This window comes from Gorilla gorilla, chromosome 12, assembly GCF_029281585.2.
Source record: "Gorilla gorilla gorilla isolate KB3781 chromosome 12, NHGRI_mGorGor1-v2.1_pri, whole genome shotgun sequence".
In the NCBI taxonomy this organism is placed as follows: domain Eukaryota; kingdom Metazoa; phylum Chordata; class Mammalia; order Primates; family Hominidae; genus Gorilla; species Gorilla gorilla.
The window spans coordinates 119,950,972-119,977,387 of NC_073236.2; the positions used below are offsets into that span (position 1 = coordinate 119,950,972).

Below are 26,416 nucleotides of genomic sequence, written 5' to 3' on the forward strand. Positions count from 1 at the left end.
TATCCCAAATGGGATTCTGGAATAGTAAAAGGACATTCGGGAAAAGCTAATGAAATCTAAATAAAGTATGATGTTTACTTAATAGTAATAGTAATATAGTTAATAGTGATGTTGATTTCCTAGTTGTGACAAATGTACCATGGTAAAGTAAAATGTTAACAATAAGGGAAATGGATGAGGAGTATATGGGAAATCTGTACTATCTTTGCAACTTTTCTGTCCATCTAAAACTATTTTAAAGTAAAAAACTTATTTTAGAAAGTAATCAGGATACAAAAAGCTAAACATGGTTTAGCTTAGTTTGTTTGAATGGTAAACACAATCATGGTAATATCAACATGATATTTTATTTCATTTTTATATTTTTAATATAATTTATGTATTTTTATTTTTTTATTCAAAATTAAATATAAACATGTTGGGAGAGTTAGAAAGGAAAGCTGTTAAGTGTGTAAGTTCCATAATCAATAGATAATGTGATACAGAAATAAACACCAGAACAGTTGCAGTTAAAGTAGTTGTACACGACCATTCTAGAGAGAGGAAATTTGGCAGGGGGTTCTACATTTGTTTTTGTTTTAAATAAGCCGGGTAGGATTATTTGACCATATATTATGTGAATATGTTACTCTGCTAAAAACAAATATAAAAAATATGGATGGGGGTAAAAAGGCAAAGTGACTATTTTTGAATTTCGACTTGGAGATCCAGAATTGAAACTTTGACAGGGATCACGCTACCTGTTGTCCCCTCTCCAGCAGCTATTATTGATTATTGAAAATTTTTGCCATTGAAGCTTAAATATTACCAATTAAAATAAGGAAAGTTAGACAAACTAAATTTATATTTGCAGCACATTCTTTGTTTTATAAATCTCTATTATTTTTATAAAAGGTTGAATCTGTCTTCTATTTCTGAAGAATATATTTTGTCAGCAGTGATAAATATCTGCAATATTTCAAGAGTAGAAATAAAATAATGTGATTTTCCTTCCTAATGCTAAATAATTCTTCTCCCTTTCAATCTCCTTCCCTTTCCTCCTTCCTTTCTTCCTAGTGGGGTTATTGCTCAAATACTGTAGTTTATGCATATACCAGACCTGATCGTCCAGAGTATTGTGTTGTCTTCTGGGATACGAAAAACAATGAAAAATATGTTAAATATGTGAAGGGTCTCATTTCTATTACTACCTGTGGAGATTTCTGCATTTTGGCTACAAAAGCTGATGAAAATCATCCTCAGGTAGGTGTTTCTTGATATCTTAAGACATAGCTGGGCTAACTGCTTGGGTTATAGTTTTCTACCTTTTCAAGCATGGCCTCTACACTGGCAAGTACATCAAAACATTGGGGCTGTTGGCACTATTGGTCTAGACCAATTTTGGAAAACTCTGTGACTCCATTGATGCTGTGTCCCTGATTTTTTTTTCTTCAAGCTGCTAATCTTATGGCAATTCATACTGACTGGTTCAATACTGAAGCTTTTTGTTTCTGAAATATATTTAAAATACCGCAATCCCTTTTCAAGTTAAAATTTCATGAGCAAAAATGAACATCCAGATGTCTACTATGCATAAATGCTGAAGAAATTATGCAGCAATGAACACTTGCGACAGTTTGGGTAGCTTTTGACATTGAGAAATCTACCTTGGAGTTATATTGCTTTTAAAATTAATATATCATAGCATAACATAAATAATATAAATATGTCTTTTTAAAAAGTATACTAACAACTTAAATATTTGCAGAAGTATGTAAATATTTCTGAAAAGGACTACCAATGTCTTTGGCTGTGTTATCAATTATTTTACCCCATTAAAAAGTATAGAGTTTTTTGTTAAAGGTGACTCTTTGAACAGCCATGTTTGCTGGTGTTCTCTCCTGAAACTTGCTAAACAATAGTAAAGATATTTTTTAAAAAGTCATAAGCCCATAGGGACCAGAAAGGGAAAGGAAATGGCAACAACATTTTGTAGGTTAGAGTAGGTGGATTAGCGGTAATTACCTTAGCAGACCTAAGAAAGCTGAATCATAAGCCATTCAGGGAGAAAACAGAGGCAACTGGCTTAGATCATGGAATCCCAAAGAGGCACAGGACTTGGGGATACCTGGTGGGAGAAAGAAACAAACATAAAAGCAATTTGGAAGTACCAGAGATTATGCAGAAAAGAGAAAACTTTTTTTAAGAAGAAGGAGATCCCACTCCTCTATACTGAGTCCACAGGCAGCTGCCCTTCTGCCACCTACAACGACTGGGGTTTACTCTCCAGAGAGGATCAAAGAGTCTCTGCGCTGAAGAGCATCAAGCAGAGCTGAGGGTGGGGGAACTCTGCTGAAAACAGGACAATTACGTTAAAAGTTTGCTACTCAACATTACCCCAGTCTTCTTTTCCTACTTGGTTCCCAGAACACTGGCAGCCGAGCATTGAGCTTTGAGGTGGGAGTTTGGAAATCTTCTCAGGAGAATTCGACCTGTTCAAGAGAAAAGCCTTCTAAAGATACTGAGATTGAGAGTCCCCAGGGAAGTAGCCCTGCCCATCACCTTACAGTAAAGACGCCAGTCAGTGAGGCTCACTTATAGACAACTCTGTTCCGAACAGCTTTTCAATGTCTGACTCTTAAATATAAGCAGTTAGACAAGGATTGCCAGACATTTGAGAAAGCCATCTAAACACAAGTAGAAAAGAACTTGGAAGAAGCAGAGACTGTGCAGGAAGGACACGTCTGAAAAACATTGTTTTGGGGCTGGGTGCGATGGCTCACACCTGTAATCCCAGCACTTTGAGAGACCAAGGCGGGCGGATTACCTGAGGTCGGGAGTTCGAGATCGGCCTGGCTAACATGGTGAAACCCCGTCTCTACTAAATATACAAAATTAGCTGGGCATGGTGGCGCAAGCCTGTAATTCCAGCTACTCGGGAGGCTGAGGCAGGACAGTCGCTTGAACCCGGGAGGCGGAGGTTGCAGTGAGCCAGGATCGTGCCATTGCACTCCAACCTGGGCGAAAGTGAGACTCTGTCTCAAAAAAAAAAAAAAATTATTTTGTAAGAACCATTAATATTACCTTCAGAGAGTTAAGATATATTACATCCATAAAATAAGAAAAGGATACTATAGAAGAGGAAGTTTTTGGAAATTAAAAATATGATAACCATAATGAAAACTTTGGCTGGAGGATTAGAAGGTAAAATGAAGGAAAACACTTGTAAAGTGAAGCAAAAGGACAAGGAAGTGGAAAATAGGGGTGAAAAGATAAAATTAGAGGACCAGTCCGGGAAGCTTAGCATTTCAATAATATTTCTAAAAAGAGTGAACAGGCCACTTTGGGAGGCCGAGGTGGGCAGATTACCTGAGCTCAGGAGTTCGAGACCAGCCTGGGCAACACGGTGAAACCCCGTCTCTACTAAAATAGAAAAAATTAGCCGGGCGTGGCAGCGTGTGCCTGTCGTCCCAGCTACTCAGGAGGCTGAGGCAGGAGAATTGCTTGAACCCAGGACGCGGAGGTTGCGGTGGGCCGAGATCATGCCACTGCACTCCAGCCTGGGAGACAGAGTAAGACTCTGTCTCCAAAAAAAAAAAAAAAAAAAAAAGAAAAGAAAGAAAAAAGAAAAAAAAAGAGTGAACAGGCAAAATATACAAAATATAGGGGAGTAAGTATGAAAAAAAAATTCAAGAAAATTTTCTTGACGTTCTGGATTGGAAGTGCCTAGCTCAGTGAATAAAAACATTTCCACATTGAGACACATCATTGTGGAATTTCAGAACACTGGGGAGAAAACAATCTTACAAGCTTTCAGAGAGGAAAAACAGATTTCATAACGTCAAGGATCATAAGTGGCATTCTACTTGTCAACAGCAATGGTTTGGAGAATTGCCTCAAAATTTGCAGGGATAGTTTTCCATCTAGAATTCCATAGCTGTAAGTCAACTACTAATTAAATATGAGGGTAGCCCAGCACTTTGGGAGGCCAAGGTGGGCAGATCACCTGAGGTTAGGAGTTTGGGACCAGCCTGGCCAACATGGCAAAACCCTATCTCTACTAAATATACAAAAATTAGCCAGGTGTGGTGGCGGGTGCCTGTAATCCCAGCTACTTGGGAAGCTGAGGCAGGAGAATCGCTTGAACCCTGAAGGCAGAGGTTGCAGTGAGCCGAGATGTGCCACTGCACTCCAGCCTGGGCGACAGAGTGAGACTCTGTCTCAAAGTAAGTAAATAAATAAATAAATAAATAAATGGGTGGAATACAGACATTTTTAGATGTGTAACTCACTAAAAATTTCCCTTCCAAGCTTCCCTATCTTAGGAAGTTACTTTAGGAAATAGTCTAACAAAATGAGGAATAAACCAAGAAAGCAGAAGAAATAGTAGAGTGGACACCAGTGAGGAAGAGAGTACCAGCTGACCATGGTGCAGTGTGTCCAGTGAGTCAGATGAGAGGTCAGAAGGCTCCAAGAGAAATTTAAGGGGATAACAATAGACTACCTGACATATTTGAGCCCTTGCAGCAAGATATACATAATTCATGGATAATTGGGGATTTGTGTTAGCAATAAGCCATAGAAGACTAATCAAAGAGAAAAAATACAATTATCAACTACAGAGAAAGCAGAATGTGCTTGAAAAGAAAATAAATCATGATACACTTGACGGCTGAGTTGTGAATAGCATTTACATAGTCAAAATGATGTAATCACCCTTTTTAAACTTAAAACACCTTTTAATTGAAGTATAATAAACATACTCAACCCTAAATTCTGATCCGACAAAATGGTATTAAAAATAGAGAGAGGGATGGAAATGTGGCCCTGTGTGGTAGGGGTGGGGTGGAAAAGGGAATGAAAGAAAGCTAAAGACTTGTCATTTGTAGTGGGGAGGCAAGAGCTAATGGACTAAATTGAAATAAAACAAGTAGCAGTATAAACACGTTACTTAGATTTGTGGAGGTAATAGCAAAAGGATCGGTAAAGGGAGCAGGAAATGGGAACTTAGGGGGAACTGCCATTTTTTAGTAAGAAGCCTTGTGGATCTATTTGATTTTTGGAACTACTAGCATGTATAACTTATAAAAATGAAAAATATATTAAAAATACAATTTGTGGTATTTTGTGGCAGTAAATAAGCTTATTTTAAGTAGTGGAAGAGTAAATTATGATTTTTTAAAATATGATTTTTATTATTTGGTTTATATTTATGAAATTAATTCAATGAGTTCTTTTTATTTTTTTTTAAATGTTATGGGTAATAGTAGATGTATGTTATCTATGGGGTACCTGAGATGTTTTGAGTAATTAAACAAATTTTAATCGAATGCTGAAAAAAGAAAAAGTCTGTGTAAATAGCGCATAAACAACTGCTTTATTTGAAATTGTTGTTCTAGTCAGGAAAAACATCTAAGTAGAATAGTATTCTTAGTACAAGATACAGAAACAGAGACTAACGGTAAGAAAAATGAAATGATCACTTTAAAACAATGTGATGTAAAATGTGCATTATGTTTGATTATTTTCCTAATATTGGTCATTGATGATTATTTGTATATAAGCCATTTTCATTAGGTTGAATCATGTCTTTTTTGAGTTAACTGAATTTTTCTGAATTTCTCCTGTCATTTATATATTGCTTCAAAGGAGGAGAACGAGATGGAGACATTTGGTGCAACGGTAACAAATGAAATTAGCTCTTATATAGCTGATCATAGGATAAAAATGAGTTTTGAGGTTATAGCTGATCAGAAACTATAGAAATATGAGGGGACTTCAGAAGGTTCATGGAAAAACGGAATTAACAGATAAAAATAAAAATAGAAACTTTATTTTTCAACATAAGCTCCATCAAGGTCAAGACATTTTTGTAAGCAATGATACCAGATATTTAGTCCATCCCTAAAGAACTGAGGGTCCTGGGAATTTAACCATGTCAATGCAGTCTTTTTTACATTATTAACTAAAGATAAATGGGTACCCTTTAAGGATTTTTTAAGATTAGGAAACAAAAGGAAGTCTGGAGCCAAATCAGGACTGTAAAGTGGATGCCTAATGATTTCCTGCCAAAACTCTTGCAAAATTGCCCTTGTTTGATGAATAGAATGAGCAGGAACATTGTCATGGTGGGGAGAGACTCTGGTGAAGTTTTCCCAGGCATTTTTCTGCTGAAGCTTTGGCTGACTTTCTCAAGACATTCTCACAGTAAGTGGACATTATTGTCCTTTGGCCCTTTAGCAAGTCAACAAGCAAAATGCCTTGAGCATCCCCCAAAACTGTTGCCATGACCTTTGCTCTTGGCGGTCTGCTTTTGCTTTGACTGGACCACTTCTACCACTTGGTAACCATTGCTTTGATTGTGCTTTGCATTCAGGATCATACAGGTAAAGCCATGTTTCATCTCCTTTTGCAATTTTTGAAGAAATGCCTCAGGTTCTTGATACCACCTGTTTGAAATTTCCATTTACTGCTCTGCTCCTGTGTGCAGCTGATCTGGGTGCAACAGATTTGGCACCCATTGAGTGGAAAGTTGGCTTAACTCAAATTTTTCAGTCAGAATTGTGTGAGCTGAGCCAGTTGAGATGTCTATGGTGTTGACTATTGTTTCTGCTGTTAATTGTTAGTCCTCTTCAATTAGGGCAGAAACAAGATGAGATTCATTTTTTTCCTTGCAAATTGACATGGATGGTCTGCTGTTGCAGGTTTCATCTTTACTTTGTCTTGTCCCTTCTTAAAGTGAGTTGTCCTTTTGTAGACTGCTGATTTCTTTAGGGCATTGTCCCCATAAACTTTTCATAAAGGATTGATGATTTCACCATTCTTCCACTCAAGCTGCACCATAAATTTGATGTTTTTTCTTGCTTCAATTTTAGCAGAATTAATGTTTCTTTGACAGGGCTTTTTTTCAAACTGCTACCATCTCCTTCTTAGTGCTTCAAACTAGATCCTGTTCAAACATGTTTTAACAAGTTAGTGCACGTTTATTTTGATGCAAACAATTTTTAAATCCGTGCTTATTTTTTCCGTAATACACATTTTCCATAAACTTTTTGAAGACCCCTTGTATAAATGATGAAAAGTAGCCAGAGTACTTGTGTTTCTTGTGTCTTCTTAAAAACCACAGTGTTCCATTACATTGAGAAAGCAGCCTTGGTTTAGTATTAACTGATCTTTCTTTATATTTAATGCTGTAAATCATCTTTCTTTTTGTCTGCTATTTTTTGCACGTAACAGTTTCATCAGTTATTTCCCAGTTAGCAATACTTGAAAAAGAGATAAGCATGATATATATTAAGCATATTTCCTTTACTATTCATAAGCAGGAGTTCTGATACTTTTTGTTTTATTTGTTCACAGTTTGTACTAGTTCTTTGTAATTCTATTGGTACACCCTTGGATCCCAAATACATTGATATTGGTAAGGAAATGTTAATATTTATTTCTTTTCCAATCAGGTTTTATTTGTAACACTAATTTAAAAACCTAACACTGGTATTATTAATTAGAATGGTGTTTTCTAAAACGAGGATGACCATACTTCCTACTTTGTCAGATCCAGTACCAGTTTATATCTGTTACCATGGTAGAATTCTTAATATCCCATTTTACTCTCAAAAGTATCTTGGTTAAGACAGTAAATTATAAGGTTAGTCTATCTAAAATCCATTATAATTTCACAACTGCTATAGTACCATCATTTGCTTTAAATGGGAAATATAATTGTGTAGGAATTGGTATGCAGTGTAATGATTAGTATGTAATAAACTGAGGATTATAGAAAGAATGTTGCTATTAAACTACTTTCATTATTAATAAACTGCTTGTAAATACCTCTCTTCCATAAAAACACTTTAGCTGCTTGTAAAAGTGAGTTTGCCCTTTCCAGATTTTTCTAATGAAATGAGTCTATTAATAGGGACAGTTTTAAAAATTCCTGACTTTTTGTTTTCAAAGGACATATGTTACTTTAGATTTACTATTCCCTCTACCCAATAACTATGAAAGTAACCTATTAAAAATTCCAAATCTTATTCTAAGTAGATTATTAAAAATCATTAACAAGTATTTTGTTGCCATTTCACTGTAACTTCCAAAAGTAATGATTTTCTTTTAATGTGTATGGTAGTATATTGGATACAGTATTGCAAAAATTATTAAATCTAAGAAATTAAAAACCCATTGCATTATTCCTGAGAACCTGAGAACTAGTCATTTTTTTTCATATTGGACATTTAGCCTAAGCAATTAAGTATTAATGCCTGTTGCCTTTTGAGTGTTTGCATTTTGCTAAGTGTTTGTTTAAAAAATTGCTAAGTGTTTGGGTGATAAGAGCAAATATGAGAAATAATGACCTCAAAGACTTTATACTCTATGGCTTAGGGTCTTGATAACCTACTCACTTAGATATATTGACACATTTCAACTTCATGTCTTACATTCATTGCTACATAGGCATGTTTATACGTTTTATATGTGTATATATTTATATACACATATATATACACATTAGTGTTCCTTGTTAAAAAGCTTAGCTTAAAATTATTAACAGACTCTCATCACATAAATATCTCTTGTTTATTAGAAGCGTTAACAGTCTTTAAGAGGTAAATTTTGTCAGTCTTCAGATTATATGCTTTTTCTTTTAATATCCAAAGTTTTAACATAGAATCATAATGGTGATAGGGTTAATCTCAAAGTAATTTTTATCACAAGTAGACTGTTTTTTTAAAATAAAGCTAAATGTAAATCCTTCTTCATAAAATGGCAAATACTTGAGGGCATGACTATTTGTATTTTTGAGTCTCAAAACTTTTTTTTTTTGTAGTCTTGCTGGCTGAGATTTTAACAAACAGTTCTTTCATTGGCCTACAGTGAACACAGCCAAAGACTCAACATTTTTGTTTCATACGTATCCTGTAAAATTTCTTTTTTAAAGTTTCTATGCCAAATGTTTATGAGGACTAGAGGCTAAAACAAAAAAAGTCTATGAGTGATACTCTTCTAGAATTTATTATTTTTGTTTTGCCACCTACTCTTCCTCTTTATAATTTTTGTAGAAACTTTAAAAAGAGCTTTAGAGATTATTATAGAAGTGTAGTTTGTGGGACTCTGTTATACTCTACACATGAGAGTTAGGTATCCTTTTTTGGTGTTCTTTTCTTGAGCACTCATAATACCTTTGGTGTGCTTCCATCCAAAATACCTCTTAACCTGCACTGTGGTTACTAATTTTCTTGTCTATCTTCCCCACTAGACTTTGAACTTCTTAAAGATCTACGTCTAATTAACTTCTGTATCCCCATGACCTAACACTGCCTTGGCCCATAATAAATGTTTATTGAATGCATGGAAATTATTTATTTTCTATCATGTAAATAAAAAATGATGATTCATTTATTTAGCAAACTATCAATGAATATATACTGTTTCAGGTACTGTACTGGTCACTGGGAATAATAAGAAATTAATTATGACATTTCCTGTGGGATTTCTGAACAAATAATTAAAACCTAGTTAATTCATTGAACAGTGATTTATTGCTTCCCTACTGCGTGCTAGGTATTGCTCTAGGTGCCAGGTAAATGGTTATTGGTGCATAAGGACATCAGAGACATCTTTCTACTTAGAGAAGGTTTCATTTGAGCTGAGTTTCAAAAAGTATTTCTTTAGGTGATATTTCAAGGAAAGAAAACGGCATTTGCAGAGGAATGAAGGCATGGAAAGTGGCCATCAAGTACCAGTTTGCCTATGCTGCAGCCATTTTAGTGGGAGCACATGGGCAGCTTTCTAATGATGGTATCTAACACGTGCACTAGGTTTTCCATATATTTCAGAGAAAGTTAATTTGATGAAAACATTTCAGTGAAATTTCAATTTACCAGCACTTGAAAGGGCTGAGAAATGAATAAATGGGAAAGTGGGTGAACATTACAGATGTAGGCATTTATTTCATGCCTTAGCATTAAAGTATTACAAGCAGGTTTTATTTATATGTGAATTCCAAGATTGTTTTAAATTATTTTACATCCTTGCTTGGCTAGTAATGACTGCCTGTTAGCATTACAAAGTTCAGTTAATGAAAGCATAATTATTTTCTTAAAAACTTTTTTTCCAAGCTGGGCATGGTGGCTCACTCCTGTAATCCCAGCACTTTGGGAGGCTGAGGCGGGTAGATCACCTGAGGTCAGGAGTTCAAGACCAGCCTGGCCAAAATGGCAAAACCCCGTCTCTACTAAAAATACGAAAATTAGCCAGACATGGTGGCATGCACCTGTAATCCCAGCTACTCGGGAGGCTGTGGCAGGAGAATCTCTTGAACCCAGGAGGCAGAGGTTGCACTGAGCAAAGATCGTGCCACAGCTCTCCAGCCTGGGTGACACAGCAAGACTCCGTCTCAAAAAGAAAAAAAAAAAAATCCAATAACCTTTCTAGATATTTCAAATTTTTTTCTTTTCAGATATTGAACAGTCAAAAAGGGCATGGAGGGCCTTCATCTTGGCTGTGTTCTTGTCCTAAAACATTCTATCTGTTAAAATTTTGTTTTGCTTTTCCTAGAAGCTTAGTCTAGATGGGATGAATCTTAATAAAGATCTAGCAAAATATGTATAGATAGGATTATCTACCCATTTGAATTTGCTGAAATTACCACCTTACTGATTCAAAAGAACATATTTTTCAGATATATTTCAATTTTTTTAGTAACTGAGAATTTATATATGGTTTTATTATAAAATCCTATGTAGGTGATAAAAGTGAAAAGAACAATAGCAACCATGTCTAACTAATACTTCTTAATCCTTAGTGAGGGTCAGTCTGCTCTAGTAGTTAAGAGCAGTTTCTGGAGCCAGACTGACCAGGTTTGTGTCCAGCTCTACTACTTTCTAACTGTGTGATATGGGCAAATTCACATGCCTCAGTTTCTTTATCTGCTAAATGAGGACAATAACGCCTACCTTATAGGGAAGTTGTGAGTTAATATGTGATATATATTTAGAACACTGCCTGTCATATTTTTAAACATTCAATAAATACTGTCTTTTAAAAGTATTATTAAGTGTTTACTCTATGCCAGGCACTGTGCTATGCTATAATTTATATTGTATTTATATTTATATTGTTATCTCTCTTAAACTTTCAAACAGCTCTGTAGGGTTGGCATTATTATTATTTTCAACTTACAGTAAGTAAACTGAGAGAACAAATAATTTATTCAAGGCCACAGAATTAACAAGTGCCTGTCATTTGAATCCAAGAAGTCTGACTCTTACCTTGAACCACTAACATTTTAATTTTGAAGTAATCAGGCTAATGATAAACCCTTGTGAGTATTTAGGATCTATCAAAAGGAAAGGAACATGAGTGTAATTTATAATTGTAGGTAAACATTGGTTGGAAGAATGCTTTTATATACTTAGGAAAAAATGATATTTTATTAGAAAGCAGTTAAGGTGTGCAAACTTGCTTCAAATTACACTAAGGGCATAATAGTTACCAGCATTAGAGTATCCATGGTGGAATTTACTAAATATTTAACAAATTCTTAAGATTTAGTGAAGACCAGATCAGGGAAAGGAGAGCGCAGCCTGACCTGGCAGGAGCGCACCCTGGAGGCTTTGCTGTCAGTCTCCATGCCTGGCTTTCAGCAAAGTGCTCCTTCCAAGAAAGGCTTTGAGCTCCCTCCAGAGGTTGGTAATAGTACACATTTTGAATGAAAAAATCTTGACAGTTACAGTGAAAAAAGAATTAAAAAAAAAATTACTCAGTTGGACTGAATTATTTAGCATATAAAAATTATTGAATTTGAATCCCTGAGTTGTTAACCCACTCAATTAATATCATACCATCAGACTAGTTTCTAATTCTTTGTTCAGTTTCTAAGTCTCTTGCTGCCTCAAATGTCCTTTGTCTGCACTCTGGCAAGAACTCTATAAATGGTACCTCCTAGTAACGTTATGTCTTTATTCCGGCCATATTAATGATTACATTGCATAGTATTTATAATAGAGAAATTAAGTTTTACACTGTTTTGATTGTTCATGAATTTAGAAAACAGGTAGTATAATCTGTGAAGGAGTTTTTTGCTTTTATGTACTTCGTATGAGTGTTTAATTTTATGTTGTTTATTTTGTGTTTTGTGACCTTGGGCAAATTGTTCTACTTCTTTAAACCTCTGTTTATTTATCTATAAGATGGATTTGGTGAGACTATCTACTTCATAAAAGCATATACAGTAGGAGCTCAATTAAATGTTCTCTAAGAAATGGGCAGATGAAAAGAATTATTTGCTTAGGAGAATATATTTCCAATACATATTAGGAATATTAAAAATTATTTGTTTAGAAGAATATATTCCTTAGGAAGGGACTTGGGAGATTTCTCTTTTCTAAATTAGAGTAGAAATATAAGATGTGGCCAGGCGGGGTGGCTCATGCCTGTAATCCCAGCACTTTGGGAGGCTGAGGTGGGCAGATGGTGAGGTCAAGAGATGGAGACAATCTGGCCAACATGGTGAAACCCCGTCTTTACTAAAAATACAAAAATTAGCTGGGCGTGGTGGCGCGTGCCTGTAGTTTCAGCTACTCCGGAGGCTGAGGCAGGAGAATTGCTTGAACCCGGAAGGCAGAGGTTGCAATGAGCTGAGATCGCACCACTGCACTCCAGCCTGGGCGACAGAGTGAGACTCTGAACCAGGTAGTAATTGGTAGTGGGGATGGGAGGAAGGAGTGGGATTTTATTTATTCATTTTTCAATTAATGGTTGTTTGAGTTGTTTCTACTTTTGATCATTATAAATAATGTTGTTATGAACATCAGCATATGAGTTTTTGTGTGGACGTGTTTTTATTTTTCTTGGGTACATACCTAGGAGTGGAATTGCTGAGGCATATAGTAACTCTGTATTTAACATTTTGAGGAGTTGCTGAACTGTTTTCCAAAGTGAACACACCATATTACATTCCCAGATTTCTCCATAACCTTGCCAACACTTGTTATTGTCTGACTGTTTGATTCTAGCCATCCTAGTGGGTGTGAGGTGGTATCTCATTGTGGTTTTGATTTGCACTTCCCGATGGCTAATGTTGTTGATCATCTTTTTCATGTGCTTATTGGCCATTTGTGTATCTTCACTGTAGAAATGTCTGTTTGTATCCATTGCTCACTTTTAAATTGGGCTATTTGTCTTTATTATTGAGTTGTAAGAGTTCTTTATATTTTCTAGATAAAATTTCTTTTCAGATACATGATTTGCAAATATTTTCTCCCATTCTATGGGTTGTCTTTACTTTCTTGATAGTGTCCTTTGAAGCACAAATGTTTTTAATTTTAATGAAGTCTAATTTTTCTTTTGTCATTTGTGTTTTTGGTGTCATATCTAAGAAGCCAATTATTGCCTGACCAAAGGTCATAAAGGTGTATTCCCAAGTTTTCTTTAAGTGTTTATGGTTTTAGCTCTTGCATTTGAGTCTCTGATTTATTTTGAGTTAGTATCTTTGTATGATGCTACAAGCTTTTGATTCTTTTCTGATTTCAGAGACTGTGTGTGGGTATTTTGAGACTATGTGGGGGTATATTGTCTATAAAATGAGGGGTTGAACTCCGTGATTACTAAAGGCCTTTGCAGCACAAGCATTCTGCAATTCTGTGTAACTGTAAATTATCTTAATGTTATTTTTAACAGTACCATTGTTTGTTGCAATGACCAAAACCCATGTGATAGCAGCCTCGAAAGAAGCATTTTATACCTGGCAATATCGTGTGGCAAAGAAGCTCACAGCATTGGAAATTAATCAGATCACACGGTCTCGAAAAGAAGGGAGAGAAAGGTATATCTTTTGATACATACTTTTTAGTAGCTCAACCATATCACATTGAAGTCAGACATAGTAATTGTAAATTGTCATGCTTGATAACTGTAGTGTCTTGATTAGTAGAAATGTTTTTTCAATTAATTTGATTATCTTTAAAATTTATGTGTTTAAATTTATTAAAATAAAAGAGAAGTAGCATGGTTTAATAAAGTCCTTAGAGATAAAGAGTGGAAAGCTGTGTTTTTATAAGGAAATGGCTGTCCTCACTTACCCTCCCCACCAGATTAGAGTTAATATGCTATACTAAAATATGATTATTTACTTGAGATCGAAGGATCTAACTAAGGGTTTATTCCTATACGTTAGTGGTATAGGTTTTCCCAAGAGGGTGGGGTGATTCCAATATCAGTGACCAGAGGAGAGGCAGGCCTTTAGACACACATATGGAAGAAGTCTTTAGGTGGGGTGAACTGGGGACTTAGCTTCTTTTTCTTGCCCTGGTTTCCAAGGATTCTGGAGTTGGAATTACTTCTAGTAAGTGGGGTGAAAAGGGCTCTGCCCCATAGTAGATAGGTTAGAAGCCAGGATAGAGGGATTCCCCACAGTAAGTCTGTAAGTGAAGAAGCATTTACTGTGTTTTGTAAGTTATATTGTCTCCATTAGTGATACTCTGTGTTTGCTGCTCTTCTGTTGTTACTCTAAGCCTGTAAGTAAAGCATTTTGTTGAATGTTTTAACCTAAGAATTCTTAATGGGGACACAGTCCTGTGTTGGTGGAAGTGAGTGGTACAGTCATGACAAAAATGCTAGGTGTTTTTTCAAATCATTATCCTCCCTCACATCCTTGAGATCTTAAAGCAGACTCCCCTTGCCTTCCCTTTAAGACTCACTCATGTGCTAAGATAGGAGATGGATCCTCAGTAAAAGTATGTTGAGTATGCGAATTCATGTGGAGGCAGGAAAAAAAGATTGAAAAATGTTATATCTTTTGTTCTCAGTGGTGCTGGAAGACCAAATGGAAAGAGTCTTTGGAAGGAATCTTTGGCCAGTATGTGGTAGTTCTCATGCTGGTAGGCGTTACCGTGGTAGCAATAATAAGCAGAGGCCTGCAATCTTGTGGGAGAAGGTAGATCTTAGGACAAAGTTGAGGCAAAAAGCCTAGCCTCTCCAGAGTGTCTTATAGCTGCTAAAGAGATTATGACATTAGTTTAAATCAAGAAGGCAGCATTTCCTTATGTTTCTGTCTGGGATATGTGTACTGGTTTGAATAACTTTGAGTAGGTTCCCCTTAGAACTCAGTTTCCTCATCTCTAAAGTACAGTTGATGATGGTGATAACAGCCAACATTTATTGGGTACTTCTTACGTGCCAGACACTTTCATAAATCTAATCAGTGCTCATTATTCTTGTTTTGCAGAGAGGAAACAGACACATGAGCTTAAAGTATTTGCCAAAGGTCACCAGTGGAAGCTAAATAATGTGTACACATGGACATAGAGTGTGGAAAAATAGACATTGGAGACTCAGAAGGGTGGGAGGGTAGTAGGGGGTAAGGGATAAGAAATTACTTAATGTGTACAATGTACATTACTTGGGTCATGGTTGCATTAAAAGCCCAGACATCACCGCTACTCAATATATCCATATAACAGAACTGTACTTTTGTACCCCTTACATTTATTTTAAAATAATAATACAGGTACAGGTACTAGTGAGACAGTGGATGTCCAAAAGTGATACCCCTTCCTAACACAGGAAAGGGTAGGAAAGGCTGTTTACTTCAGCGCAGAAGTTCCATTAATTAGAACCTCCTAAATCCACTTAAATTTTACTTTTATTAAACACATTGATAGAAGAGAAATTATGGAGAAACAACAGAGAAAGTTAGTGAATTAGATGTTACTCTTCACTGATGTTCAGGTGGAGGGTAAGGTAAAATGTCTCTCTGGGCTTAATGAAATTCATTGGGAATATATGATGAAATGTTCAGATACGTTTTTGGTACAGCTTTCAGGAACGTATCATTTATATAACTAGTAAACACCTGGTAGATAATTTTTATCTTCATTAAGATTTAACTGTGTTGAGAACTCTCTAAAATAATCAGAATTTTTATATTAAATAACAGTATTAATTGATGTTATCCAATCGTTTATTCTAGAGATTATGAAATAGTATAAACTGTACTTAAACTTTCTTTGAAATTCTGATCTTTTTTGCAGAATTTATCATGTTGATGATACCCCTTCTGGATCAATGGATGGTGCGCTTGATTATAGTAAAACCATTCAAGTAGGTGATTTTAATTTTTCCAGAAAATGTTAATATCTGTAGATTTGAAATATTATAATTTTATTTTGAAACCTGAAAAATAATTTGTTTCCAGTGAATAGGATATTATTTTAGCAATTCTTTAAAAAAATTCTCTTCTGTAAACTTTTTCCTAGATCTTAAAAATTCTTGAACTAAAATAAAGATGGTAGATGGTGATAAGTAGCTAATATACTACTTAGAAAAGCATATTATCTAAAAATGTTGGAAAACATAACTCCTCTTCTCCTCCTCACACCTTCCCATCTGTCTATCTCTTTATCTGTCTATCAGTTGACCATGGATTGGTCTGTCATCCCTGGCGTATTAGTGAGTGCATATATTTTGCAGATAATATAGTTAACTGTTTCTTTATGAAAATGTGCTTCTGTTTACAAACTAATATAATTTGCTATTTCAGTAAATAGCTTTTGAAATGATTTTCTCAGAGTAAAGTAGTGCCTATTGTTTATAAAACTGTTGTCTCATTTCTTATCTGATGCTCAAAACTCTGTAAGTCAATCAGCATGTCATCTCCTCTCTTACAGGTTAGAAAACTGATAGAGAAATTCACTGATTTACTCAGGATCATAAAATGATTAAGTAACAAAGCAAGGGTGCAAGCTTAATTTTTCGACAGCAGATCTAGTGATGTATCTACTAGAATATGCAAGAGTTCATCTAGTCATCTACATATCCATCCATTTTTTTCAATGAAGTATTTTTTGAATGTCTATTAAGTGTGAGACATTGGAATAAGTGCTGGGAATCTACTGGTGAATAAGAAACAGTCGCTTTAATAGGGAACTTTTGGGAAATTGATTCATCATCAACCAGCTTTTCTCCTGTACCCTCACATAAATTAAAATAGATGCCATCTTAAAAACAACAGAAGTTTCCATTGTCAACCACGTATTTTGTTCCAGCTACTACCTTCTCTCTTCCTCCTTTCATAGCTGAGTTTCTTGAAAGACTATTCTGTATTCATCTTTCCCCTACTGTTCATTCCATCTGCACTTCATTGCTTTCTGGTTTCCAGAAGACTTTGAATTGCCAAGTCTGATAGGTCTTTTTCTGTCTTTATATTATTTGATCTACACATTACATTTAATATTTTTAATGACTACTTTTTTCTTCTTGGCTTTCATGAAATTACACTCCTGGTTTTATCTCTGGCTTTTCCTTCTGAGTCTTCTTTGTCAAGGGTTCATCTGTGCATCACTTATTGTGATATTCCCTAATGTCTAGCCCTAAGCCATCTACCTTTTTTAAAAAAACCTGTGAATACACTCTTCTTAGTGTTCTTAATGAAATCCACCCCTTTAATCATATGCCAATGACTCTAATATGTATATTTCCAATGTTGAGTTTTTTCAATTTCTGAATAACATATTTCTTGCCGTCTGGATAGCAAGAAATTGAGCAGCTCAAAAGCCCCCCAAGTTTAATCTGCCTGAGGCTGAACTCAGCTTCCCTCCCAATTCATTTCTGCATATATATTCTATATATCAGTGGTTGGCTTCACTATCTTTGCAAGAATCATGAGAACTCATTTTCTCTTGCTTTCCACGTCTAATAAATCACCAAGTCCTCTGGATTCTGTTTCCTAAATTTCCCTCAAATTGGCTTTCCCCTTTCCATCTCTGTATCAGTTTGGTCTACCATTAGTTTCTGCCTAGGTCACTGCAATAATTTCCATTCAGCACTGCCCAATAGAACTTCTTGTGATAATGGAAATACTGTATATCTTTGTTCTCCAGTGCAGTAGCCATTAGCCATATGTGGCTATTGAGTACTTAAAATATGGCTAGTTCAACTGAAGAACTGAATTTTAAATTGTATTTCACTATCATTAATTGAAGTTTACATTTAAATGGTGACATCAGGTTAGTGGCTACCATATCGAACAGTACAGAATCGTTTCTCTACTTTCAGTTTTCCCCATCCCCACTATGCCAATCCGTTTATTATACTTCTGGCCACTGCAACCTTTCTAAAATATAAATCTAATCATGTTACATATAGTTCCTCCCCTCCCCAATTACAAGCTTTCTGTAAGTTCCCATATTTTTCAGAATAAAGTATAAATAGCCACAACTACTCCTCCTCCGTGGCCCACTTCCCAGTATATTCCTCAGATACCAGCTGTGGCAAACAACTTGAAATTTCCTGAATGTATCATGCTGGTTTTTAAAATTTTTTATTAAAAAACATTTTACCTTGAAATAATTGTAGGCTAATAGAAAATAGCAAAAAGAGTCCCTTCACTCAGCTTTCTTCAGTGGTGTCATCTTATGTAAGTGTAGTAGAGTATTAAAACCAGGAAACTGACATTGGCACAGTACTGTAACTAGACTATGAGCTTATTCAGTTTTCGGTTGTTTTTACATGTGCTAATAGGTGTGTGTGTGTAGGTTTATCTAGTTTTATCACCATAAGGGATCTTATCTCTTTTTTCTTCATTTTCGTTTTTTTTTTCTTTTTTTTTTTTTGAGACAGAGTCTTGCACTGTTGCCCAGGCTGGAGTGCAGTGGTGTGATCTCGGCTCACTGCAGCCTCCGCCTCCTGGGTTCAAGTGATTCTCCTGCCTCAGCGTCCCAAGTAGCTGGGCCCAGCCCCATTCTTGTCCCCTGGCAATCTTTAATATGTTCTCCATCTCTATAGTTTTGTTACTTTGAGAATGTTTTATGAATAGAATCATATAGTATGTCACCTTTTGAGACTGGCTTTTTCACTAAGCGTAATGCCCTAGAGACTTGTCCAGGTTGTTGCAGTGCAATGCCTTCTTACATTTCCTCAATTTAGTATGTGCTGGCCCTTCTGCTGTCTGTTTCTCTTTTAGGCCTGAGCTCAGGTTTTTGCCTGTCTTGGTGTAAGTTAGGTACTCCTTTCTCTGCGCTGTCATAACCTCTGTTTCTGCCTCTTCTTTTATCATACTGTCCTGCAATGAGGTGTTTAGTTCACTGTCTTCCTCAATAGACTTTTCAGTAATCTCTGAGGATAAAGATTTCATCTGAGTATCTCTAGTGCTTAGTTCAGTGGTTGGCACATAGTAGGTGCTCAGCAGTAAATAAATGTTGGTTAAGAAATATTGACTGCTTAGTGAATTGCATATTACGTTGTACCAGGTTAGTTATTCAATAAATGTTTGTTGAATAGTAATGATTGATTAATTTATTTTAGGGCACAAGGGATCCAATTTGTGCCATAACTGCATCAGATAAGATATTGATTGTGGTAAGTTTTGCAAAAACTTATTTTATGAATAATAATTGTTTAAATTATAAAAATATGGTAGGAGCCAGGTGTGTGCCCCATGTGTGTAATCACAGTTACTTGGGAAGCTGAAGCAGGAGGATTGCTTGAGGCCAGGAACTGGAGACCAGACTGAGAACATAGTGAAACGTTGTCTCTGAAAAAAAAAATTACAGTAAAGTTTTGAATATCATCTTATGGGCACCCCAAGTTTTACTGTACCCTGAATATAAGTTCAGTATAAGAAATAAGAAAGTTTTAAAGCTTTCCTCGCTAATAATTAACCATTTGCAAAAACAGCTATTTATGAAAGCAGTACAGGGATGACCAGCCGAGAAGAGAGAGTACACTTACAGTTTCTAACACTGAGTGGAATGAGCCCTGTGGAAGATTGCATGGTGGTGGGGCAGATTGCGTGGTGGTAGTAGGTATTAGAAAGTTTCCTCCTTTGTGTAGCCCGATATTTTATGTTGGAGAAAGTGCTTTGGCTCAGCCACTTTCATAAGACTTAGAATGACGAGGTAACATGTTTGCCAGCCAGTAAAATAGAGAAGCCTATGGCAAATTTCAGCTGAATTTTTCAAATAGAATCAATGGCATAGTGTCTTTTCTTGAGCTCTGAGATTTGAAAATATTAATTTTAGAAATTAATGTTTACTTTTATACAGTAATGCTGCTGGGGTTATTGCATTTGAATTATGTAAACAAAACCTTAATAGTATATATTCCAGTTCTAGTTACATTCTTCAGCCATGAGCTAATTTTATGGGGGGAAAAATCTTAAGAGCATAGTATTTCTATAGTATTCCCTCCTTTCTGATAAGCCCTCATGAGACTCATGCTGCAAAAGCAGTGGTTCTCTGATTAAAAAGAAGAGAGTTAAAGATCGGCTGTGTGGAGGCTTCCACTTTGTCCCACTGCCATGGCCTGAGGCAGCCAAGGGTTTGAAACCCACAGTTCTCTCATGGCATTGTACTTACTGTTGATATGTCAACCTTAAGATTTGCCCTGAGTTGTGTACAAAATTATATGCTGCTTTATTTTTTAAACTTATTTAAACTAATATTCATAGTATCCTTGCATTCAGATCATCTTTCCTTTTGCTAAAAACTAGTATCAGATAGATGACTATAGGATAAAAACCTAGACCTTCAGTAACAGCTATATCATATGATCTTCTGTTGATTTTTCATATACATATGTAATTTAACTCAACAAGTACTTTGCTTTAGCTTTTAATGTGCCCTGAATATTAACCTAGATAACAAATATAAATAACTTTAGATTTTTTTTCCTTGTGATGTAAGAATTTGTGTATTGCCAAAGTGCTAGGTTTCTGACTTCTTTCTTGAACATTACGTGAAAAAAAATTAGAATACTTCAGCTGTTTGAAAAAGGTTTAATTAAATTAGTAGGTAAATATGTACTTAAGGACATGATTCATTATCAGAATTGAGAATTTGCTATGACACCACTTTGGTTTTAAGACAAATGTATAGACATATAGAGAAATAGTTGTAGTTTAATATTATTATGATACACATATGCTTAAGTAATCAAAAGTAATTTCCATAGGGTCGTGAATCTGGCACCATTCAGAGATACAGTCTACCTAATGTTGGTTTGATTCAAAAATATTCCCTTAATTGTCGAGCCTACCAGTTATCCTTGAATTGCAACTCTAGGTAAGCCTGAAAACTCTGCTCATGTAGATGTTAGACTTAGAAATGATCAGTTGGGATTGTTAGATTTATATGTAATAAATGTAAAGATGGGCGTGTCTATTATGAACTTGTCTTAAAATTCAGTATGGTTTTATTTTATACTGCATTTGGTTTAAATGTCTCTAATTGGGCGTGTGGAAGTACTAGTATAATTTTTTACTCTTAAAGCTTAAAAGCATTGAGACTATTTTATATTTCATACCAATTGGTGTCGTCTCTGGATACATTTTCCTCAGAAGAGAGCAAAATAGAGAGTAGTCCATATCTTGTATCAAATTTATTTAACAAAATTTTAAGCCATTTCTACTGTATTCCAGGTTTCTGATAATCTGATTTTGAAGAGGAATGGCTATAGGTAATTATTCTCATGATTGCTGATAGTAATTTTATAGTTTTTTCCTTTTCTCTAATTGCATTGTTTTTAGCCGTCTTGCTATCATAGACATCTCAGGAGTTCTGACTTTCTTTGACTTGGATGCTCGAGTAACAGACAGTACGGGACAGCAAGTAGTTGGAGAGTTGTTAAAATTGGAACGAAGAGATGTCTGGGATATGAAGTGGGCCAAAGATAATCCTGATTTGTTTGCAATGATGGAGAAGACAAGAATGTATGTTTTCAGAAACTTGGATCCTGAGGTAAAAACAAGAAATGAGTGTTAACAGTCTATAAATAATGAGCCAAATATAAAAACCTGGATGATTCCCCTTTGTTTCTTTAAGAAGTTTGTTGAATAGCAGTGCCAACACGGCTGCATGAATTTCTGAAAATAAATAGGAACATTTCTGTGGATTTAAAAAATATTTGGTCTTAGGTGAGAAAATACTTATCTATTAAATATTCTCTACTTTCTCTGAAAGGTACTTCCTAGGCATTTATTTATCTGTTCTTTTTAAAAGGTGGAGCCATGGTCACTAGTCTTTTTTTCCCTTGTCAAACTTAAGAAAACAAAATCAGTAGTCTTATTTACCAGAATTTCTGAAAAGAACCTAATAAAAAAAATAGTTTTCAAATTTCCTTGTCCATTCATTCTTTTCTGTCTCTTTATTCACTTTATTCTGTGCTTACTTTGTCTTATTTATATTTACATTTACCATATCGTTCACAAATCTGTGTTCTTTCTTAACACAGATATTCTTACAAATATGCAAGTGCAGGCAGGGATTAATCTCTCTTTTGGGTATGAGGAAGCCCCCTTTGTTCTCATTTTTAAGGTTACATTTTGATTTTCTGCTTGTGGCTCACATCAGCTAATTTCTATGCTCCGGATTTTCCTGTCACTTAGTCTACTCTGGCCAACTGTCAGCTGTTGTATTTAGGAAATACAAAATAATCCGAGTGGTAACCTAATCAAAACATCATTAAGAAGATAAATCTTTTAAATGACTTTTGAATTAGTAATGGATTTTCAATTTGGAATTTTCTGTACTCCTGCTGCACTCTACTCTTGTAAATAATAAGGAATAAGTTAATAAATGCTTTATATCATTAATTTCCATTTGTTTGCATGTATAGCTTCCTTCTTGGGAAGAAATTGCATGCTTGGGCCCCTGAGCTGCCAAAGGGTTTCTGGAGTAATTTATTTAGTGGTAAACTGTTTGCCCCTTTAATATCCTAAATTATTTTCACATTTCCCCATTTGAGCCCTACTCAGGAATTTTGGATGTAAAATGCCCTGATGTAAAGTGCTCTCAAAGGCTCTGTTAAAGCTTTTGCAAGTCTTAGGATCTTTGTGATTCTTCGACCCTGAGAAATAGTTCAAAGGAAAGGCATTCAGATTCAGGGCTGCTGCATTTGACCTGTAAACATGGGCTTCTTTCAAGGGTCCAAGGGAAATTTAATCCTTGCCACAAAACAATTGTGGGAATTTGACAGGTAATCCACAGGATAACCTTGAGGATGGGAGCAGAATACTTTTTGAACGTTAGAGTCTTTTTCTATCCTTAGCCCTGCTCATACTAAATCACAAATCATATGCCTGGAGAAGGGAGAATGTTTGTTGTATCTGGCTGCTCATAATGTGTCTATAGCACACATGGTCAGTCTGGTACCAAGTGAAATCTTTGCCTGGTGGAAAGAGTTTCTTAAGTAGTTTTAACAGAACAGCCTTTTAAAAACATACTGTTTTTTAATTTGAATTTGTTTTCTGGTTTGGCATGTAGTTCGATTTCTGTTAGATTTAGAGCTAGATGGATTTCTTACAACCTTCCCACTGTCTGGATTTCTTTATAAATGATGCTGTTCTGTTCTTTTCATTCACAAGGACACTGGCTTACTGTGGTCGAAGCTGGTTTAGCTACTCTGCTCATTTGCTTTTCTAGCTGCTTATTGATCATGTAAGAACATGATCTCTTCAAAGCAGGGAAGATCTGTTTTACAGGATCTGCTGAGTTATATTTAATAGTATGTTCCTTAAGGACATAGTATCCTGTATTATTATTTAGGAGATAAGTTATTGTTTGGCAGCTAATAACAGAATATATTTTTATCCATTTGAGTGTTGTTAAGAATTCTAGATTCATACCTTTATCTAAGCTGTAAATCTTCAGATTATTTGAGAGAAAAAGATGCCATCTGTGTGCAAAGTTTTAATTCACTGATAAAGCACATTTTCTTTGAGAATTAGGAGATGAATATTTAATGTTGATATTCCCTGCTTGATCATTTTCATCTCCAGTGACCCTCTGAAGGTACTGATTGCGCTCTTTTGTTCTTTTTCTTGGCTGTTCCTTCTCATTGGCACTACAATTTCATATTCATGTTTCTTTCATATCTCATAATTTCATCAATCAGACTCTCATTTTTGTACATTTGCTTCTTTTTCAAAAAAGGGGCTCCCAAACTTTTGAATATATGCTCTATATATACATATTTATTTAGAAATTATTTACATGACCTACCATATTAATATACTATGAATCATGCCCCAAAATAGAAATTTTAAAAGAATGAGAAAAATAAATTATACTGGATGACATAACTTTATTTTTTTAAGTCATGCTAATTGCTATGGTTCATGCTAATGCTACATTAGCTAGTATATCAGCATAATGCACATTTTAGAGCAAGGTTTTGTTAACTTAGTGGATAAAAGTCTCATGTTTCAAATAGTCTACTTGATAACTTTGACCTTTTAGCTGACTTTTGGTCAGACCTGATAGGATTGTCATTGTTTTCACATTGTAATGTGACTGACACAAGAATCTGTGCTAGGAGTAAGAGAGGTGTCAGTTCTGCCTTTCCTTGTTTGCTTGTGCTTGCATTACTAATATTACTTTTAATGTACAAGTTCTTTGCAAGAAGCTTTTTAAGCCACTTGTCCAGTTTGTGAGAGTTAGCTAAAATTAGGTAATACAATCCCTCAATTCACTTAGTTAGGTATATGCAAACCTCAGTATATCACAATATGCTAAAATTGTAGGACAAATAAGGGTACTTCAGGACACTCATTATATGGCACATATTATGAGGCCTTCTGACTTGTGTGCTGGATAAGGGTGCCAGTATTTTGTTTGGTGTAGTATAGATTATTAAAGCTTTGGTTACTTTTTTGATAAAAAGAAGTATCTTGCATACTGGTTAGGTGAGACCCTGCTGGTCTGAAACTTCATATTTAAATGAAGTGTGTGGATAGATAGCTAATGAATTTTGGAAACTAAAGAAAATTGGTTAATTCCAGCAGAAGTTGAATTTTTAAAATCTGAATTACGTAAATGTATTTACTTATGCATTAATAATCAGATTATTTTTGAAACTTTTATTTTTTGATCTCTCTCTCCATCTTTCTCCCTTTCTCTTTGGTAGTATTTTTTTTTTCATGGATCAACTTTTGTGAGTTTATCTTTTGATTATCTTGTTTTGTTGCACTGTCTTGCCAAAAATAAAAAAAAAATTTCTAATGATAAACATGTTTATACAAGGATCTAGGGCAGCTACTTTACTTTATAATATGCATATCCTATTCTTCATTTCAACAAGCCTGTATAACACTAAGGTAAGAGACAAACATATAACAGTCTCATGCACTTACATATTGGCAAATAAATCTTCTTAAGAGTAGGAGATATATCAGAAATGCACTCTGGCTCATGTTACAGAGGAGAGACTGTTCAGTGTGGTATGGGATTTCTTTGATAGATGGGCTTACATACAAATATAGTGTTTATCAGCTTTATGAAGAATTAACTTTAATATTGAATTGCATGAATTAGAATTTTCAAGCTATATGACTTTTTATTAATTGAGAAAATTGGACTGAATATTACATGCTATTAGGGAATTAACATTAATTATGTAAGGTGTGATCATAGTAATGTGGCCATGTAAGAGAAAATTCTTATGTTTTAAAGATATGTACTGCAGTATTTAGGGGTAAAATATCATGATGTCCGTAATTTACTGTATTTACTTTACAATACTTCAGCCAAGAAGTTAAAGGAAGCATATTTACCATAATGCTAATTATTTAGGTTATGGGTATATGGGTGTTAATGACATTCTCTCTTTTGTTTACCTGAAAACTCTGATAATAAAATTTAAAAGCATGATTTGTTAAAAGAGAGGAAATTTTGCATAATGAAACATAACTTTTTTTTGTCTTTAAAGGAACCCATTCAGACCTCTGGATATATTTGTAATTTTGAGGATTTAGAAATTAAATCTGTTCTTTTGGATGAGATATTAAAGGTAATTCCTAAAAAGTTACATTTCTGTTGCTAGCTTGACAGGGAATTATTTCTGGACCAGGCAGTGTGGTATCCTGGTTAGCAGTGTGGACCCAGGAGTCAGATATATCTCAGGCCCAGCCCTGCTCTCTTATTAATCAGCCTTTAGGTGGGTGCCACCATCTTTTTGAGCTTCACTTTACTTTCCTATAAAATGATGATAAAAATGTATGAGTCTCAGTTATTGCCTTTATAAAATACAGATAATAATACTACTTATAGGATTGTTATTATATAAGATAATGTGTGAAAAGCAATGAGCACAATGCTACGGCCAAGTGAGAGCTAAAAAAAATGAGTGCTAATTGTTGTCATTGTTTTTGTAGTAATAACGAGGTACTGAAGAAATATTTAAGAGTTTAGCCTTTTTCTAGTTCTAAGATACTTGAGTAACTTTTTTTTAGAGATCTATCTGTCCATTTTTTCCAGGTTTTGTAAAATAATCCTTTTTTCTCTTTTTAAATTCAAGACATGATTTTGAACCCCTGCATTGGCCTACATTGACCATCCTTTGAGAATTTTTTTTCTCTAAGAATATACTGAGAGAAGTTTTACCTTCATTTTAGCCAAAGCATTAACTTTTTCTATGTAATATATATATAGTTTTTGAATTGAGA

At 35.0% G+C, this 26,416-nt stretch overlaps 1 protein-coding gene across 4 annotated transcripts in view; it reads left to right on the forward strand.

The window, feature by feature from the left end:
• The window catches only part of WDR35 (WD repeat domain 35), a 77,219-nt gene that overhangs the window by 22,935 nt on the left and 27,868 nt on the right, over positions 1-26,416 (forward strand). For 2 of the 4 annotated variants that reach the window (XM_004028891.5, XM_055378765.2), the window contains exons 10-18: positions 1,057-1,242; positions 5,629-5,661; positions 7,339-7,399; positions 13,660-13,804; positions 16,011-16,080; positions 19,282-19,335; positions 20,929-21,038; positions 21,503-21,713; positions 25,681-25,761. In XM_004028891.5, coding sequence (XP_004028940.4) covers positions 1,057-1,242; positions 5,629-5,661; positions 7,339-7,399; positions 13,660-13,804; positions 16,011-16,080; positions 19,282-19,335; positions 20,929-21,038; positions 21,503-21,713; positions 25,681-25,761 — 951 coding nt within the window. The remainder of the gene's footprint in view (positions 1-1,056; positions 1,243-5,628; positions 5,662-7,338; positions 7,400-13,659; positions 13,805-16,010; positions 16,081-19,281; positions 19,336-20,928; positions 21,039-21,502; positions 21,714-25,680; positions 25,762-26,416) is intronic. The other 2 variants (XM_004028890.5, XM_019021376.4) reach the window with 1 other exon arrangement.